This window comes from Epinephelus fuscoguttatus, linkage group LG4, assembly GCF_011397635.1.
Source record: "Epinephelus fuscoguttatus linkage group LG4, E.fuscoguttatus.final_Chr_v1".
Lineage (NCBI taxonomy): Eukaryota > Metazoa > Chordata > Actinopteri > Perciformes > Serranidae > Epinephelus > Epinephelus fuscoguttatus.
In genome coordinates this window covers 22,025,687-22,043,177 of record NC_064755.1, presented here as the reverse complement: position 1 = coordinate 22,043,177, position 17,491 = coordinate 22,025,687, and the positions used below count along the sequence as shown (strand labels likewise).

The window sequence follows — 17,491 nt, the reverse complement described above, 5'->3', positions numbered from 1 at the left end:
TCTCTTTATGTATCATTCTGTCATATGGATTACTGTAAGTTTATTATGTGCATCTGTTCTGTACACACGACATCTATTGCACGTATGTTCGTCCTGTCATCAGTTGCTCTTCCTGGGGTTTCTACCATTTTTTTTTCACCCCATCAAAGGGTTTTTTTGGGGGGAGTGTTTGCCTTATCCGCTGTGAGGGTCCAAAGGACAGAGAGATGATGAATGTTGTAAAGCCCTCTGAGGCAAATTGTTATTTGTGATATTGGGCTTCAAAAATAAAATTGAGCTGCACTGAGCCGTGACATTTAAAAATGAAATATTGATATCGTGAATAAAACACACATGATAATATTATGAAAATAATCCAGCGCCTCTTAAATCATCACTTTTTTTTGTTCTTGCATTGTCTCCTTCCTCCAACACCATCTGCTTGCCTTTTTACTGTCCATTAAGTGAAATCGCTCTTTGTTTGATACATTCTTTTTCACAAAAGTAATAGTTACAAACACTCTCTCCATCTCCCTACACTTGTATTTTGATTGTAATTACTTTGCTAAAAAAACAAAACAAAAAAAAACAAAATGTACAATAAACAAAATCATAGATGAGGGAAAAAGAGATGAGTGGTAGCTCTGTATCCTCAAGAGTACAACAAAATAAATGGTCATGTGCTCATAGAAAACAGGGAGCAACAGGATACAAAGGAATGCAATCCAAGTACTCCCACAATATCTAAATGTTTAAGGAAATACTAGAAAGCCTTTATCAGGGTGGCTAAATCATTAAAAGAGCCACCGTGTTTCAACCACTGTAGGTCTTCTTCAGAGCTTTAAAGCTCTTTTAATGATTTAGCCACCATAATTAAGGCCTTTTATTATTATTTTCAAATTATCTATAAATATCAGGATAATGTCATTATCACAAACCCTTTAGCCACCATAATTAAGTACTGAAAATCTGATATCATGCCAGCCCTAGTGTGCAGTCTATAAATGCAGTCCATAAATTCCGCCACATGAAATATGACAATGGAGCTCTATTGTTGTTTGTATGCATGACTATGTGTATTTGTATTTTGTAAGCAGCAGGAATGCATGCTGTCATCAGAATCAAAGAGTCCAGAGAAAGAAAGAGCTGAATCAGGTCCAGTCATGTGCTTTTAGACAGACACACAAACTGACACCAGGACACAGGCAGGCAGACAGTGGGGAGACAGAGCCAGAGGGTGAAACACAACTAAACAGACCAAAGGTGAACTGGAGCTCGGCAGCTTACTAAAACTTGTCAAATTACAGCTGAATATGTCGCAAAAATGATCCTCCCCCTACATTTGAACCCTGGCAGCAAATAGGCCTACGGGCTACAGAGAGTGAACAGAAGAGGGCAGAAAGCACGCTCCAGGCTGAGACAGGGGGTATGTGGGTAGTGTATTTATTCAGCTCCATGATTATTAGAACTCTATTGTACTTTACGCCTCTGGCATCCTTTTCTACAGTCAGCTATTCATACTGCTTGACCTAGAATGATGAGTCTCCTGCTAGTGGGATGTTTCGCTGTATGGAACGGGAGCTATACAATGTGTTATTTCTTTATTGTGAAATGAAATTGTGCAATGAGGTGTAGCATCAAGACCAAACAGCAGGTCCCGTTCCAGTTCAGTTATATGGATGGATGAATGCAAAATGCAGGGGACCTTTACTTTTTCTCAAAAGCATCAGTGGTGATCAGTAGTGTCTTAGATTACAGAGGCACACACAAACAAACTAAAAGGAAAAAAAGAAGTATGTGGAGCTTTGAGCCAGCTATATTGCTTTTTGTTGGGTTTATATTATCTGCAGACAGGAAAAATAAGATAGATATTTCATTCTAACAGTGTATGAATGCGGCTGCGGTGTGCATGATTGCCATCTACCGAAGAAATTTCTGTTCAGTATAAGCCATAATGCACAGAATGGAAAGCGGGGAGTTGACTGCATCCTCTATACTGCAGATCTGGTGGAGGGCCAACTGGGAAATTGTTGGATTTAACCCACTTCAGCTTGTCTCCTTGCCCACTGTCACAGGGACTTATTTTAGCAATGGTAGAGCAACACATTTAAACCAAATGTGTGATCTACTTATGTATTTAACTTTATCTGATCTGAAACTTTCAGACTGGATTCATCACCAAACTGTGCCATGACACAATCCCGTTTTAAAGCTAAGCGCTATGGACAACACATTCTCCCTATTCTCTAACGCACTGACAAAATACTTAACTTGAAACACAAAAACAGACACCAAAAAATGAACATCAGGAGTACCTGCAAGCAGAGTCCCACATAGAGCTTAGTGGGGTGTGTTATGAAGAGCCTGGGGCTACAGTTTCAACATGGCCTGATTTCAGAGCATAATGAACACAACATAATCAATTCACTCTTTCTAATCTGTCTAATCACTGTCTCTCTCTAACACACATGTACACACCCTACGCAGGTTAAGTGAAAAATTAAAAGAGGAGGTGAGATACTCTTGTGGTGACACATAAGGGAACAGTGCTGCAATTTCTCACACAAGAACTTACACAAACATGCTAAAAAAAAACAGGGATACATTGAAATTATGGTTTGGTTCAGTTTAGCAGTCACGTTTCAGTGCGAGCTGGGTACAGCAGAAAAATCATGGTGATAAGCAAGTCTGGGTGTTGCTGTTGAATGTGTGTTAGCATGTTGGATGTGCTACCATTCATATAGGAGCAATTATACACAGCTCTCTCTACTTTGCAGCTGACTGGGAACCTGCGGGCGGGTCTTCCAGCTTTGGCATTACATCTGCACACTACAGTGTGACTGACTTACACACAAATCTGCTTGTTGTGCTAACCTCAGCATAAGTTGCCAACAGCTAAAAGTTTCTGGGTAGAGCCTGCACTTGTGAACTTTGGTTCTGCATTACATACATCAATCTACAGGGGCTGTATTCTGTGTGTGCAACCATGTGCATCAGATGCAGACACATCGACAAACACAAATATTGTTACAGCCCTACTAGAAAGTAGTAGCACACAGACCATATTAAGGTTGGGGCAGTAGCCCACTGTATGGAGGGTATTAGGTATGCAATCTTAAATAAGACTGTCACTCTGTAAGCAAGGGCCAAAGCAAAGGAACACAAATCACACTTTAGCACAGATTGTAGTTTTAATGAAGCTTAGGGTACGCTAAATCAAGAAGACTTTCTTTATGTTTCAATCATTCACAATTTTCTCTCTCCATCTCACTCCCCTCGCTTCTCCCAGTCAGCTCATTACAGGCAATCGCTCTTCCCAGTTAAACCAATCAAATTTCACTCAGCAAATAATGCTACTGCTGTCTTCTCTGCTGCTGTCAGCTGCGCCCCCCTACACCCCATCGAACTCCAGTTATCATATCTAGTGCTCAGGTCAAGCTCATCAAAAGTCAACTCCTCATCACATCTAGATCCTCAGCACCCTCCTCATCTCGCCATCACTACCAGTGTCTAGGCTCCATAGGTGGGGTACCTTATTCTACTACTACTTCACCACCTCCTTTAAAATATATCACATCACGATCGCTGTGATGTCATGTATCATCTAACTGCCAAGGACTATACACATATCAGTCAGTCTCTCCTGAGTAATATGGCTGTTACCTAGTTGGATTTGTAAGCACATGAAAAACAAAGTTACAAACCCAGAGAAACAGCATGTGGTAAAACTGTAAATGATGGGCTTTATACCCCATAGATTCTGTACTCTATCAGAAACTGACCAACTAGACTAACGGAAGCCATATTTATGAAGGATATTTTGTATAGAACGTTAGCCTGCCCATTTGTGCAGTAGCTCAGGTCAAGCTGCCCAGAGGGCGTCCTGCTGACAGCTGCCACCTGCTGAGCCTTCACTGACTAAGACTGACAGCTCTGAGACTCTCAGCACAGGCTCACAGAAAATAATGTATGTGGCAGTTATTTCGCTTAACAAGTTTACCCACTGTGCCACAGCTATTACACTGTCTTTTCAGCTCTTTGCAGCTTTGTCTCTCTCCAGCACAAACGCACACACACAGTGAGGCCGTCTCCATCAGAGAGCATCAATAGCAGGTTATGACAGCATTGTGACACAAGCGGGGCATTATGATAACAGACAGTGAAGACCACAAGGCAGATTCTGTCCCAGAGAGACCCACTGGCACACACACATTGTCATGTGCATGCATAAACACATTTTCACAGACACACTCACGTGCACCCGCATGTGCACAAACACAGCCTTGTATACAGGAATGTCTGCCACATACAGACACACACACAAATGTTTGCCTTACTTAGTCAGAGATCCAAAAGCAAAACACAACCACTCACACTGACCACAACTAGACACAAATGTTCACTAACATATCAGGCACACACACATACACACACACACACACACACACACACACACACAAATAGACACAGTGATCCAAGCCTACGGTTAGTAACTGAACCAGTGCAGGGAGAAACATTAGCATTCTGTCAAGGTTTCAGACAAGACTGCACCAGCTCTTCACACAGCCAACATGCAGCAGAGCATAACAACAGAACGAAAGCCAGAGAGAGAAAGGGAGAGAAAGCTTAGACAGGTAGGCAGGGATGAGTTGGGGAGTGTTCGGGAATAATTAGAGATAGAAAGTATGAAAAACAGAGAAACAGAGGAGGAAAAATATGTGCTTACACCAGAGATGATGACAAAATTAAATTATAGAGATGATGAAAGCAATTGGGGTACCTTACTATTGAGTCTGGCCTTCCTGGCTTCTTTAGTTTTCCTTTCTCTTCTCTGGGCAGCTTGTCTTCTGCCCAGAGCGGATCCCATCTCACACACACACACACAGACACACTCGCCGTCACAAACACACTTCCGTAGGTCAGCTACAGTCCCAGTGCCAAAACATCATCCACATGGCCATATCCAGTCCCCCTCCTCCTCGTCTCCTCTCCCCTTGTTCTCTCTCCTTCTCCTTCACTACCTCTCGGCTTGTCAAAGTAGCACATGCACGCTCACATGGTCACTCACACAAACACTCGTCCAAGCACAGACGTACACACTGACTCCTGTGCATGCACAGACAGACGGAGAGATGGCAAGGGGTGATTTTGCAGGATGCTGGAGAGAACAGAGGGAGGGTGGGGAGAGTGAGAGCTAGAGAAGAGGGAGGGAAAATAGAGGGAGGAGAGAAAGCGTAAGATAGAGGGAGGTTAAACAGAAAGAGAAAATAAGGGGGAAAATGGGTGGGGTGTAGAAGCTAGGAAAGATAAGGATATTCAAAGGGAAAGGAAATAAAAAAAGAACAGGACAAAGACAAAAATATACTGTAGGACACCGATGCAATCTCTGTATCACAGTCTAAGCCAAGTGTTAGATGACAGATGGAGCCTTGTGACTACTGACTAATGCTCATGTCTTTGAATCTAAGTGTTCCTGAAAATATGGCTACATTTAAATGCAAACTGTTTGTACAATTTATTTGTACAAATAACCCAATTGGCAACTCCACACAGTCACAGTATGTGGAGTAGTGTCACACATATTAAAACGTCAACAAAAACACACAGACACATACGGTCTCTCAAATCAGAAACAGCAAAAAAAAAAAAAAACATGTCAGCTGAGCCCCTCGATTCAACTGGGAACACATTTTGAAAAATCCCAAGTTCCATGTCTGTATTTGTTTGTCTGTGTGTCCGTGTGTGTGTGTGTGTGTGTGTGTGTGTGTGTGTGTGTGTGTGTGCACTCTTATTTCTACCCAGATATCTCTTTACTCTTTTCAAAGTACAAAATTTCTCTTCTTTTTAAGGGATTAGCCATAAGGGGAGCTATGTGTGAGAGGGATTCCCCACTGGAAATATCCTCTCATCCTGTGCCATGCAGCTGTGCTGGTGTGTGTCTGAGTGCATGTTGTACATGTGTATATGTGTGTCTACCATGCAGAAATCCCACACCAAATTTCATGATGGCTGCAGTAGCAATAACACTGCACTGATACGAGGGTTTAGGCACTATACAAATGCTCTGTGGGATCTGGCATCTCAGAACAATATCACACCTACAATGAGCTACATTCTCTGTGTGGTTTCACTGTAAATTGAAAATAATGCAGGAATTCTCATTCATAAATACAATAAGCCGCTAACAACAATACAAAGCCTGAGTGTAGGAGGAATAGCAATACTCTGCATTACGTTTTATAGTGGATCCGTTTATGAATGCTTTCCCACACATGTACACTGTCACAAAAAAAGGCATGATATAAGCATTGGTTTGGCTTGTGAATCATACTGAATAAGACTAATCATTTTTACCCAAGCAAATTCTTTTGATAGCGTGTGCAATTTCTCAGCGGGTTTATGATATTAGCACAATTGAAATGCCCTCACTGGCAGTCTGCTCTGTGGAGTCCGTGACCACATTACCAAATAGTGCGTTACTAAACGCTCTCCACGACTGTATATGCCTCTTTAGTTTCTTCCAACCCACCCCCTCCCTGGCGATCTCTGTGGCCACTACGCCCAGGGCTTTCATTTATATTATATATGCATGTACAGCGTACTCATGTTTCCATCTTTCTAGCCATCCAACCAACTAGTCTTTCATGGCTATTGTCTATATATCTTTAATTGGCTGCAAAATTCTAAAAGCCCAATCATCTTAAAACGTGCATGAGATCTGTTCCCCAGAACATATATGAAGAGTTCATCACAAGATCACATAAACTGTAGCTGCACTGATCAACTCCTGTAGTAGGCTAAAGCATTAGTACTCTGCTCCTCATAAATAAGACAGAAAGATGGAGGTGATCATGATCTTAACATGTCACTGTGAAAAGTGGATAAATGATTCATACTGTACATCTACAGTATTGGCCTTTCATGTGATGTGCAGGGATTTAAAAATAGCATCTTGGACTTAAAATTGCACCTCGATATACCTCGATATATATACACCTCGAAGTGTTAAAGATATATATATATACATACATATATATATAGAGAGAAAAGATGTGGTATTGTAACACAGTGAAGACAAAGTTTATGAGAGAATTTAAGGGTAAAAACAAGTTTTTAGATGGTAACAGTCATTAAGTCAGTTTGAGTAAAGTGCATAAATGACTTATAAAAAACAGCTTGGGGAGGTGGGGGGGGGAGGGACTTCTATCAGTGGAAGCTCTTTGTCAAACTGCAAGAAAGCCATCCATTCTGCAGCCCTGTCTATCACATGGCAGTCCTCCTACACCAAACACCCACACACATGCACTCGTTTTTTCTCCTAAAAGTATACTATGTAAATGTTCTCTGCAGCCACCTCTGTGTTGTTAACCAGGACAGAGTCGGGTGAGGAGGTCTGCCTGGGTCAGGTGTAGAGGGGGGAAAAAAAAGAATGGGAAAATCCTATCAATTATGACCTCATTTCAAACTTTAGCCCACGGCTAATGAGCTCCATACCAGCAAAGTAGGCTAATGCTTGACCTCTGCCTAACAGGGCAGCTTGCTGCAGGATGAATTGTGAATATCGTGACTGCCAAGGCTGCAAGAGTCACCCATAACAAGATTTCCCTCTTTACCTCTAGAAGTCATTATGCAACAAAAGCAAATGTGCCATTCAGGAAAAAAAAAGAGAGAGGGGGGGGCAAACGTCAATGCTCCATTACTTTGTAACACCGTTTGCTTAAAGCTCATCTTCGTTAATGCAGGCACAAGAGAATATTTTCTTTTTATTACCACAGCCTAGACAGAGACCTGTATGGAGCCTTTAACATTCATGATTGAATAATTAGCATATTACTGCTACGAATAATTAATACATCACTTGCCTTTTCAAACATCTACATATATTAAACACAATAGTCAAATAGCAGTTGACTCTGACCATGAAATTAAATAGTGCCATAAACTGAGCTGCATTCCTTCTAAATTACTTTCACTGAGGAGGCAGTGGGTGGTGTAGCCTGCTACAGCATTCAGGTTGTATAGTAAGTGTAATTAGGCCTTTACAATCAATCATAATATATAATCTGTACAAAATATTTTGCAAACACAAATAAACACCAGTGTTTTACAAATGCATGCATTATGACAGATACTTGACTCGATATCTCAGATAATGACCAGTGTCTCTGTGTTCAGGTGTCACTGTGTTGAGAGACATGCAGATAATTAATGGGGGAAAACAAGAATTTACTGTGACTGTTTCTGGAGCTTCTACAGCCAAATTGCCACCTTCATTCTCTCCAATAACACAGCTGTCCTGGATTAGTCATTGCTGAAAAAAAAAAAAAAAGCTCAAACAACACCATGGCTTTCACTGCCCATTCACACATTCAGGTTTGTACTCAGCGTGATTGAGTTAGAGGCTGGGAGATTCACACTCTTTTCTTCATCTGAACATTTTACCAGTTCCACATTGGCTGGCCGGTGAGGCAGGCCAGTCACAACAAATGATCTCTTTATAGATGATTTATTGTGTGAAATTACTACCTAAATTGCAGCTGGGCTGAAACCGATCTTGGTTGAGTAACACTCATATACTATGTCATAGGGATGTAGCACAGTAGCAGACGGCAGCACCTCACACCAGACTGGTTAGACGAGACAATATTTGAGAGTATGACTCATCCTTCTCATCACAGCTTTCTTGCATCTGCGTCTCATTCACTATTTTTTTGTTCTCTCTGACACTCTCAATAAAGTACACTGCAGAATACACTCACTGCCCATGAAAAAGAGGTGGACGAAACAGCCCAACAAAGAACTGAATGAAAAATCCCCTCTTTTTCTAAGAAACCATGTTCAGTGACATTTCAAATCTCCCACGCACAAATCCAGGATTCAGCCCTGGATTCCCAAAACAGGCCACATTTTGGCCTCTACTTTCCAAATGTTCAACTAAATGTTGAAAAGTCTCTCTAAGGGAATTGGACCCTGACAGAAAAGGACCATACTGTATGCCACATTTCTGTGAAAACAATGTCTGTAGCTACATGCTCTGCTTATTCATTGCATATAGAATACATGAGCGGTTATATTTTCTGTAACTGCTTATCCTGTTGGGGGTCACAGGGGCGCTGCAACCCATCCCAGCTGACACTGGGTGAGAAGTGGGGTACACCCTGGACAGTTCGCCAGACTATTGCAGGACTGACACATACAGACAGACAACCATTCACATTCACACCTACGGGCAATTTAGAGTCACCAATTAATCTGCATGTCTTTGGACTGTGGGAGGAATCCGGAGTACCTGGATAAAACCCATGCTGACAAGAAGAGAACATACAGGCTCCGCACAGGAACTCTCTTGCTGTGAGGTGGCAATGCTAACCATTGCACCACCGTGCCACCTAATAGACAGAGAATAAAATATAGATATATAATAGTATCTTGCAATACCTTTGACAGACAGCTCTGAATTGCTGTTGTTCTGTTTGTTCCTTCAAGGGATACTTTGCCGATTTTCAACCAGCTTTGTATAATGACAATGTAGGTAGTATGTGTAAATGCACAGTGGTAGACTTCCCTTCATCTTACCAGCACCCAGATCTCCCTGCTCCTCTCCCAGCTCAAATCCACTGGCTCTGGGGCTCTTGCTCGAACTATAGATTGTACTTCCGTATTTTTGTGTGCCCACCACCATGGACATAGCAAGTAGAAATGCAGATAGAGTAAGATCCAGCTCTGTCGCTTTCTGTCAAATTGAGACTTAAGCTCTAATCATATAGTAAAATCAGGCAGCGCCAATCAAATATAAACCTAGATTCTGTCACTGTATTGCCTATTTCTCGCTTATAAGTCAGAAACATTTCAGTGCACTACTTCGCTGTAATACAAGAATTTGTAAAGAGGAAGTAAGGACCACATTGTTTCCTGTATTGCAAAAATGGAGGCTGAAAAAACTAAAATCAAACTTTACAACTAAGCAGTGCTGATAAAATATGAACAAAGATTATGTTACTGCGTCGCCTATTTCTCACCTCAGATGTTTTTAGAGACATGTTATCTTACTGTTTCACTGTCACCACAGTTTCCTGTGTCAAAACAACAATGATTGCATTAAGTCACCCACCAGCTGGAGCATCTATTGGTCTGGTGCAGCGCAGTAGGTCTTTTAACCTCTTGAGCAAATGTAAATGGCACCGCCCTTTTCTGTTTTCTCTTGTCATGTAGCACCAGTTTCAAAAGTATTTGTTTCTTTCTACTGCTTAGACGGACCAGTTTTATGAAAAGGCCATCTTTTCGGCAATAAAATACTTCTTTAATTTGAAAGCAACTGAGAAACATACAAAGGCAATAAAGAGAGACAAATTCATAACTGTGACAATTGTACAAGTAACAGACATCAGTGCACCAATAATGCCAAATCCCTAAAAAAGGAGGTTCTAATCAATATTCTTGAACCACCCCATGTTTTCTAGGAACTTTAGTTCCTCAAACTATGACAGTGAGGATTAACAATATAATCAAATTTTCTCATGGGATAGAGTGTATATGGAGCTCACTGCAAATCAGCAATAAGCTGTTAAAACTGTTCTCACCAGCATTAGTCTATTAACTACAAGAAAAGCACATCTAAGAACATTAGTCACACAGAAGGGGTGCAGGCAGCCTACTTTGTGGTGTTACTTAATGGTGTTTTATTCATCAGATTATTATGTGATGCGGCATGTTTCAGTGGTGTCTCATAACAAAATGTGACATATGCTGAAAAACATTAAAAAAAAATGTTACTTTCTTAGTGAGGTTGAGCCGAAATTGGAAAATGAGTTTTTGACAGTCACAAGGGTGAAAAGAACTGACTGACGCATAAATGATCAAAACTGCGGTTCCGCAATTTGTAAGCAAAAGCAGCTCCCGACTATTGTTCTCCGTCTCTCTCTCTAACACACAAAAACATAATTGACACTGTTAATTCTCTCCAGTGTAAATCTCCTGCCCTCTGATGGGGTTTGATGCAAATGCATTCAGTTCTTTCTGCTGTCTGTTCCACTTAGTACACCCACGCGCACACACACACACACACACACACACACACACACACACACACACATATCTACCTCATTTGCGTCTTCTTACTAACATCTCCTCATATTTCAGACCTGCCATTCTTCACCTGTCCACTGGTTGTCCCCGCTGAGGTCCTGCTTCAGGTGATCACCTGATTAGTCACCTGCTTGCACACCTGTTCCCCATTACTCTGTTAGTCATAGTGTATACTGTGCCCAGCCAGTAGTATTCACCTTCTGCCAGATTGTCTAGATTGCTCAGTAGCCTAACCGTGCCAGGCTTTGTCCTATTCTGCAGCTCTGTATCTGTGTTTGTGACCACCTGCCTGCCCCTGACCGCTGTCTGCCAGCATCGCCTCTTTGGTTCTGTTTGCCAGTTTGGACTGCCATTTGTTGCTGTCTATAAGCCGGCATATCCAACAAGTAAAGACTGATATCAATGAACCAGCCTTCCCTTCTGTATCTATTCATATTCATTCAATGCACAAAACAGAAACACACAATTGTCTGTTACACATATTCTCAACCTGATCTGGGACCATAATCAACAGGAGACAAACTATCACTGCAGCATTAGATTGCATGTTCTGCTCCATTCTAGTTTTTTTATGTTTGAGTAGGACGGAAAAGCGTGTGTTTAACATATTAAGCCAACAAGGAAGAAAATTACAGTGCTACCTGCTGAGTATTTTGAAAGAAGCAATTACACAGGTTTGGTAAAAAACAGAAATTGAAGAGATACACATGAATGGAAATAAGTGAAACCATGATTATCTTAATCTCCACCTGTTCATTTTAATGTGCTATGGCAGCACAAAACAGGCATTGTTTCACTCACACTGTCCTCATGCAAACCTCTCAGGGCTCTGCATGGCCTGGAGAGAGTACCTCAATTACACATGAACCAGCAAGCACACATAATCAAGCTGTTACTGAGGTCCACTCTTCAAGCATCTTATAAAGATTAGAGAATTAAACTTAACCAGAGCCTCCCTGCACTTGCTGTATCCACCTGGCCTGTATGCTACCTGAGCTTTGCTCTATGCACTGCATGCAGTGTGTGTCATTCACTGGGTTTAGAAGGTTTCACAAAGCATAAGCTCCTCAGATGTCAGGATGACAGAGTGCACAGCTGTTTGGTCTTACCTTGGTGTGGAGCTTAGACAGCTGCTTTTCATCCAGGTAAGTCTGGGTGTAGACACGTCTTTTATAGCGGAACTGAAACGAAACAAGAACAAACGTAAGAGGACAATCGGGTTTTACTCTCTCTTATTGTCTGCTTCCACTGCTTCACAAAAAACACAAAACAAACAATCATCAATCATCACTGAGTATCAGCTCCTTAGACCAAACTATGACAATTTTCAAATACAATATTGACTTTCCTAAGACAGAGAGAGAGTGGGAGGGAGAGAGAAAGACCAGAGAAACAGAAACTGAAATATCAACCCATTTAATAACCATGCAATGACATTAGGGGACCAAATATCTCCCTGTATACGGCTGTGATCTTTTGCCAGCGTTCCTGCTTGTCATCTTTTCCACATATTACATCTTGCTTGAAAACCCATCTCCTGCTCCTTGAAGTTTTAGTATGAAATATAAATTGCAAAACAATAAAAAAGGTTTCAAATTTCAACTAAATAAACACACAGGAGGAGCACTGCAAACAGGTCTGACAAATTAAAAAAGACAAGTGCATTCATTTAATAAAAAGAGTGTTTTTCCCCCACACTGAGTTAAAATTGTTTCTCCAACTGCAAAAAATCAATTTACTGTAGTATGTCAAATAGTTAACAGAGGTAAAACAATGTTGAACTCTGATGACCAGACATTGATTGGATAATACAGAGTCTGAACACTCAGCATACTGCAGAAGAGTAAGTTTGAAAAGTAATGGGAAGGTTGAAAAAATATTGTGGGAAAAATCATGCATTATGCGGAACACAGTAAAACTGAATATCTTGACATCAGTCTTATCGAGTTATCTATAAGCAGTGCCAACTGAGAATGGATTTTTTAAAGTGGGACCATATGTGTTCTTTTACAACAAACAAGCTGTATTTGCTCACAAAGTGAAGTGATTTGTCTGCTCCCTTTGACTACTGGAGTTGTCTTTTGGCAACAAGCAATTTGCTAAGACAAAATGCAGTGACTCATGTACTGTAAATCAAACCAAATTCTATTGATGCATCTCCAGCTACACTGATAACAATACAGTAATGCCTTTTTCTTTTCCTTTTTTTTTTTTTTTTTTAAATATATCAAAGCTCTTTACACACTGTGTTTTTGTAGCATCAGTGAAATCTGAACTTCTACAGTAAATGATGGTCACACTTAAAGAGATACTTTCTGACTTTCAACCAGCTTTGTATCATGAAACTCTCTTAAACTTGGACCAAACCACAGGCTGTATAATAATGATGGACAACACAACAGCTACCCAAAAGTGAGGCCGAAACATCTCAGTCGCCCGCTGATGACTGACTGCAGTACTGGTCATAAACCCAGCCTCCTCCATATTCGTGAATGGGACATGGGCCAGACTAAAAGATCAAAGTTTACGCCAAATACAGTTTCCCCAAAGATGCTTGTTATAGGTGGTTCTTATCATACTGTGTTATTTTTTTCTGATAAGTTTGGTTTTAGTAATTTGATGCTATAAAAAGGGGGTTTGACGTCATAACTAACAGCTGTGTGTGCCAATCGTTTTTGCGATCAATGGTGCAGCTCATGATCGGTCAGATGGGTGTATGGGTGGGAAATCAATACCACTGAGATCACTACTGCAAAGGCTCTGGCTCCAAATGATATCACCAGCACAAGATGGCAGCTGCTGTATATGGTGTGTTTTGGCTTAATTTATTTTCAGTGGGAGAAAGTGGAGCTGTGTTGTCAATCTTTGCATAGAGTCTATGGATCAAACAGTAAAACTAGGCAGTGCTGGGCGGAGCATTGCACTTAAGTTAAAGCAGGCATTGCCCATTTTTAGCCTGAAATGTTTTCAAAAACATATTTTAGTGCACTGTTTAGCTGTATTATCAAACTTTGTAACCAGGAAGTGGGCGCCATACTGTTTCCCGTATTGTGTAAATATTACAGGAGGCTGAAAAACTGAGGTCAAACATTAAAACTAAGCAGTGCTGATATGAAGCAAGACTCTGTTACCAGGTTGCCTATTTCTCACCTTAAATGTTTTAAGAAACATATTGTAGCTTACTCTTTAACTGTAAATTGAGATTGTTTGTTAACAGCCAGCCACCATGATGTTTCTAGATGGGAAACTCGCATTATGTCACCCACCAGAGGGAGCATTTATTGGTCTGTTGCGGCACTGTACTGGTAGTTGCAAGTTTTCTACCTCCAGAGCAAAAGCAAATGCCACAGCTGTTTCCATTTTTTTCTGGTCATATAGCACTAATTTCAAAAGTATTGTGTCCTTCTACTCCATATACAGCATAGTTTTATGCAAAGACCATCTTTCCAGCTCTGAAACACCCCTGTAAGAAACCTCTCCCAAAATTCTTGATCTAACTGTGTTTTCATTAATGCAAAATCATCTGGTATGCTTTCTGTAATATGCAACTCCAGTCTCTTACCATTTCCCAACTTGTCAAAAGCCAGAACATTCATTAGGTCTGTTGCAAGCTGCTTGTTTAACAGACAGGTTTCACTGAACACTGACAGACTGTAATAGCTTTAAAAATTTGTTACTTTCACTGCCCAGGACTCGAAATGTATTTCAGTTCGGTGAGTTTGTGTGTGTGTGTGTGTGTGTGTGTGTGTGTGTGTGTGTGTGTGTGCGCGCGCGCGCACTAACACATACGCACTTGCATGCAACCATTCATGTGCGTATGTGTTAGTGTGTGTGCACGTCTTTTTCTCCACCGATGTGTGGTGTTCACCAACAGGGTAAATCCAAGACACAGCAGAGCGGTTTTGAGCTGCTAATCCAAACCTGTCAATCATCTCTACACACCACAGGCCTCAGGGAATAACTGCTGGTCAATCAATGACACACACAGAGCTCTGACAGAGTAGTTGCAGACACTCATAGCACACTCAAACACACACACACACACACACACACACACACACACACACACACTGATTGAAGCCCACAGCTGCTCAGCTGGATTGTAAGCCTTTGCTAGCACGACATCACCAGGCCAATTCGCAAATGCGAGTTAGTCAGGAACCTCTCAGTTCATTTTCGATTTCCAAGGTCATTAACAAAAGCCTTAAACAAGCAACAGACAGCATTTTTGCCTATATATATCATGATGAAAATAATGTGGTTTGCACAGGGTAGTATACACAGTAAAATCAGACTATCAGCGTTTACATAGGTTACTTAGTGGCTTTGCAATCTTTGCAATAAGCTTCTGCCACTGGGGACGAATTTTCGCGGAAAAAAAAAAAGCTTTACGGCAGGAAATGCATCATGTATTGCCAAACTGGTCGGTCAGCCAATCAGGAACTGGAGCTGGTCCTTATGAGAAACTGGCCGGGGCATGAGACAGTTCAGTCAGGAGCACAATGGCAGACGGACAAAGTTTGGAGACAAGTTAAAAACGGCCTCCCAAAAGAAAATGAGCTAATCTGTCTGAGGAGGTGAAGATGCACAAAAAGGAGAGTGATAAAAGAAGAGGAAAAACAAGAGTGAACCTCAGTCAGGCGTTCAAGAGATGGAGGGAGCGCCGCGACCAAAGAGGCTTCAAAACCGATGTCCAGCTAGCTTTCTTTCTAATGGATCAGTAAGTAACACGGCTAAATGTTAGCTAGACCAGAGAGGACTGGACTGGACTGGACTGGACTGTACTGTACAGTCCCCCCCCCTCGCCGCAGCAGCTACTGGGTACCCAGCCTCTACGACCAGGAGAAGTGGAGTAAAATCCTCTCCTCCGCTCCCGTTTGTCTGGTGAACGCCTCTCCTCTGTCAATACACTCTGCCAGCAGTTTAACAATATTGATGCCAGTTGTAACATTTGAATCTTTTATTAGTAAGCCATGTTCTAAGCGGGATAATGTATAGTGAGTCGGTGACTGTTGAAAAATAACTCCGCTGTGCGTCGGGGTTCCATTCCCCTGTCGGGAGTTATTTTTCAACAGTCACCGGCTCATTATACATTACCCCTTACGTGTCTACTGTTGTTTGTACTGATACTGTGCATATTGGTATCATTTACTGTGAGCTGTTTGTACTGGTACTGTGCATTCTGCTATAATTATTTGCATTACTATTTGTTTTTTCTTCAGATAAATCTGATAAATGTTGCTCGGTCTCTTTACTCATTTATTTAGTAGGGTGTCCACACACCTTCTCATTCTACATATACACAGAGGTATACTGGTGGCTTGACAGCCTACATTTTATTGATTATCTCTGATCCCCATGCTCAATTTGGTCTTTGTGACAGTGCGAGCAACACTGCTGATGCTAGGTGGCGCCAAGCTTAAAAAAAAAAAAAAAAACGAATCCTATCTGTTGCCTCTTTAATTCCAAATGCTTCTGGATGCAGTTGGAAAGACCTACAACCAATTGGAGCAACAAAACGTGCAATAATGCTGGGCAACAGACAAATGTGAACAGACTACATTGCACAGATTTGAGCTGTGATGGGGTATCATCAACACTGTGTCGTGTCTATGATAGAGTGGTGCCATTTTGCCATCACAATTTGAAAACAGTATTTCAACAGAAAGTTCAACATCAGCTGCAGCCATCTTTGTTGTTTTCGAAAATGCCTCAATGGCACTCCTCTTTTCTAAGCTAGGTTTATCTTGCTGTTGTGTCTCCACCATGGGGGTGCACGAGCCAAAACAACGCCATCATGTATTTTTCATTATGCATGAAGGCTCTTCAATTTGTAAGTCATTGTCTGAAACACCCCATGTTGGCTAAACATGCTAATGCATGCTAATAAGCTAAAATGTACATGAGCTCACTTTATGGATGGATGGCGTGACATAGGTGAGGCGGCTGCAGACTACTGTTTAAGACCAACAAACAACAAAACCAGGGGTGTCATTTATAAAACCGTGCATAGGATCCATACTAAAAGTGTGCATGCGAACAAAAGCAGAAAATAGTGTGCCAAAATAATATTCTGATTTATAAACTTGTGCTTATACCTGCCGGTGTACATTTTCCTTTTATAAGTCCCAAATCAACTTGGAATTGTCCGCACGTGGATCAGACTCATATCCCGCCTTCTACACACCCACGTTCAAACATAAATGGTCAAGCCAAAGCACCTCATGAATGCTGATGCACAGATATGAGCCTGCTGATCGGCAAGTCTTAACGGTATACCATGGCAACAACTGAGTGTCAACTCAGTATTTATATGTTTACAGCAATCAGACTGTTTCACACCTTGCCAAAATGATTGCAGCAATCAGAGGTAACCTCGATCTTAATCCATCATTTCAAGATGGAAGTTTGATAGGTGAACAATTTA

General features: G+C 41.3%; 1 protein-coding gene across 3 annotated transcripts in view; it reads right to left on the bottom strand.

Annotated features, from left to right (window-relative positions):
* The window catches only part of shank3a (SH3 and multiple ankyrin repeat domains 3a), a 243,694-nt gene that overhangs the window by 140,939 nt on the left and 85,264 nt on the right, over window positions 1-17,491 (bottom strand). The window contains exon 5 of one of the 3 annotated variants that reach the window (XM_049574188.1): window positions 12,174-12,245. In XM_049574188.1, coding sequence (XP_049430145.1) covers window positions 12,174-12,245 — 72 coding nt within the window. Of the gene's footprint in view, window positions 1-4,759; window positions 5,060-12,173; window positions 12,246-17,491 lie in introns of those variants that run through there. The other 2 variants (XM_049574189.1, XM_049574190.1) reach the window with 2 other exon arrangements.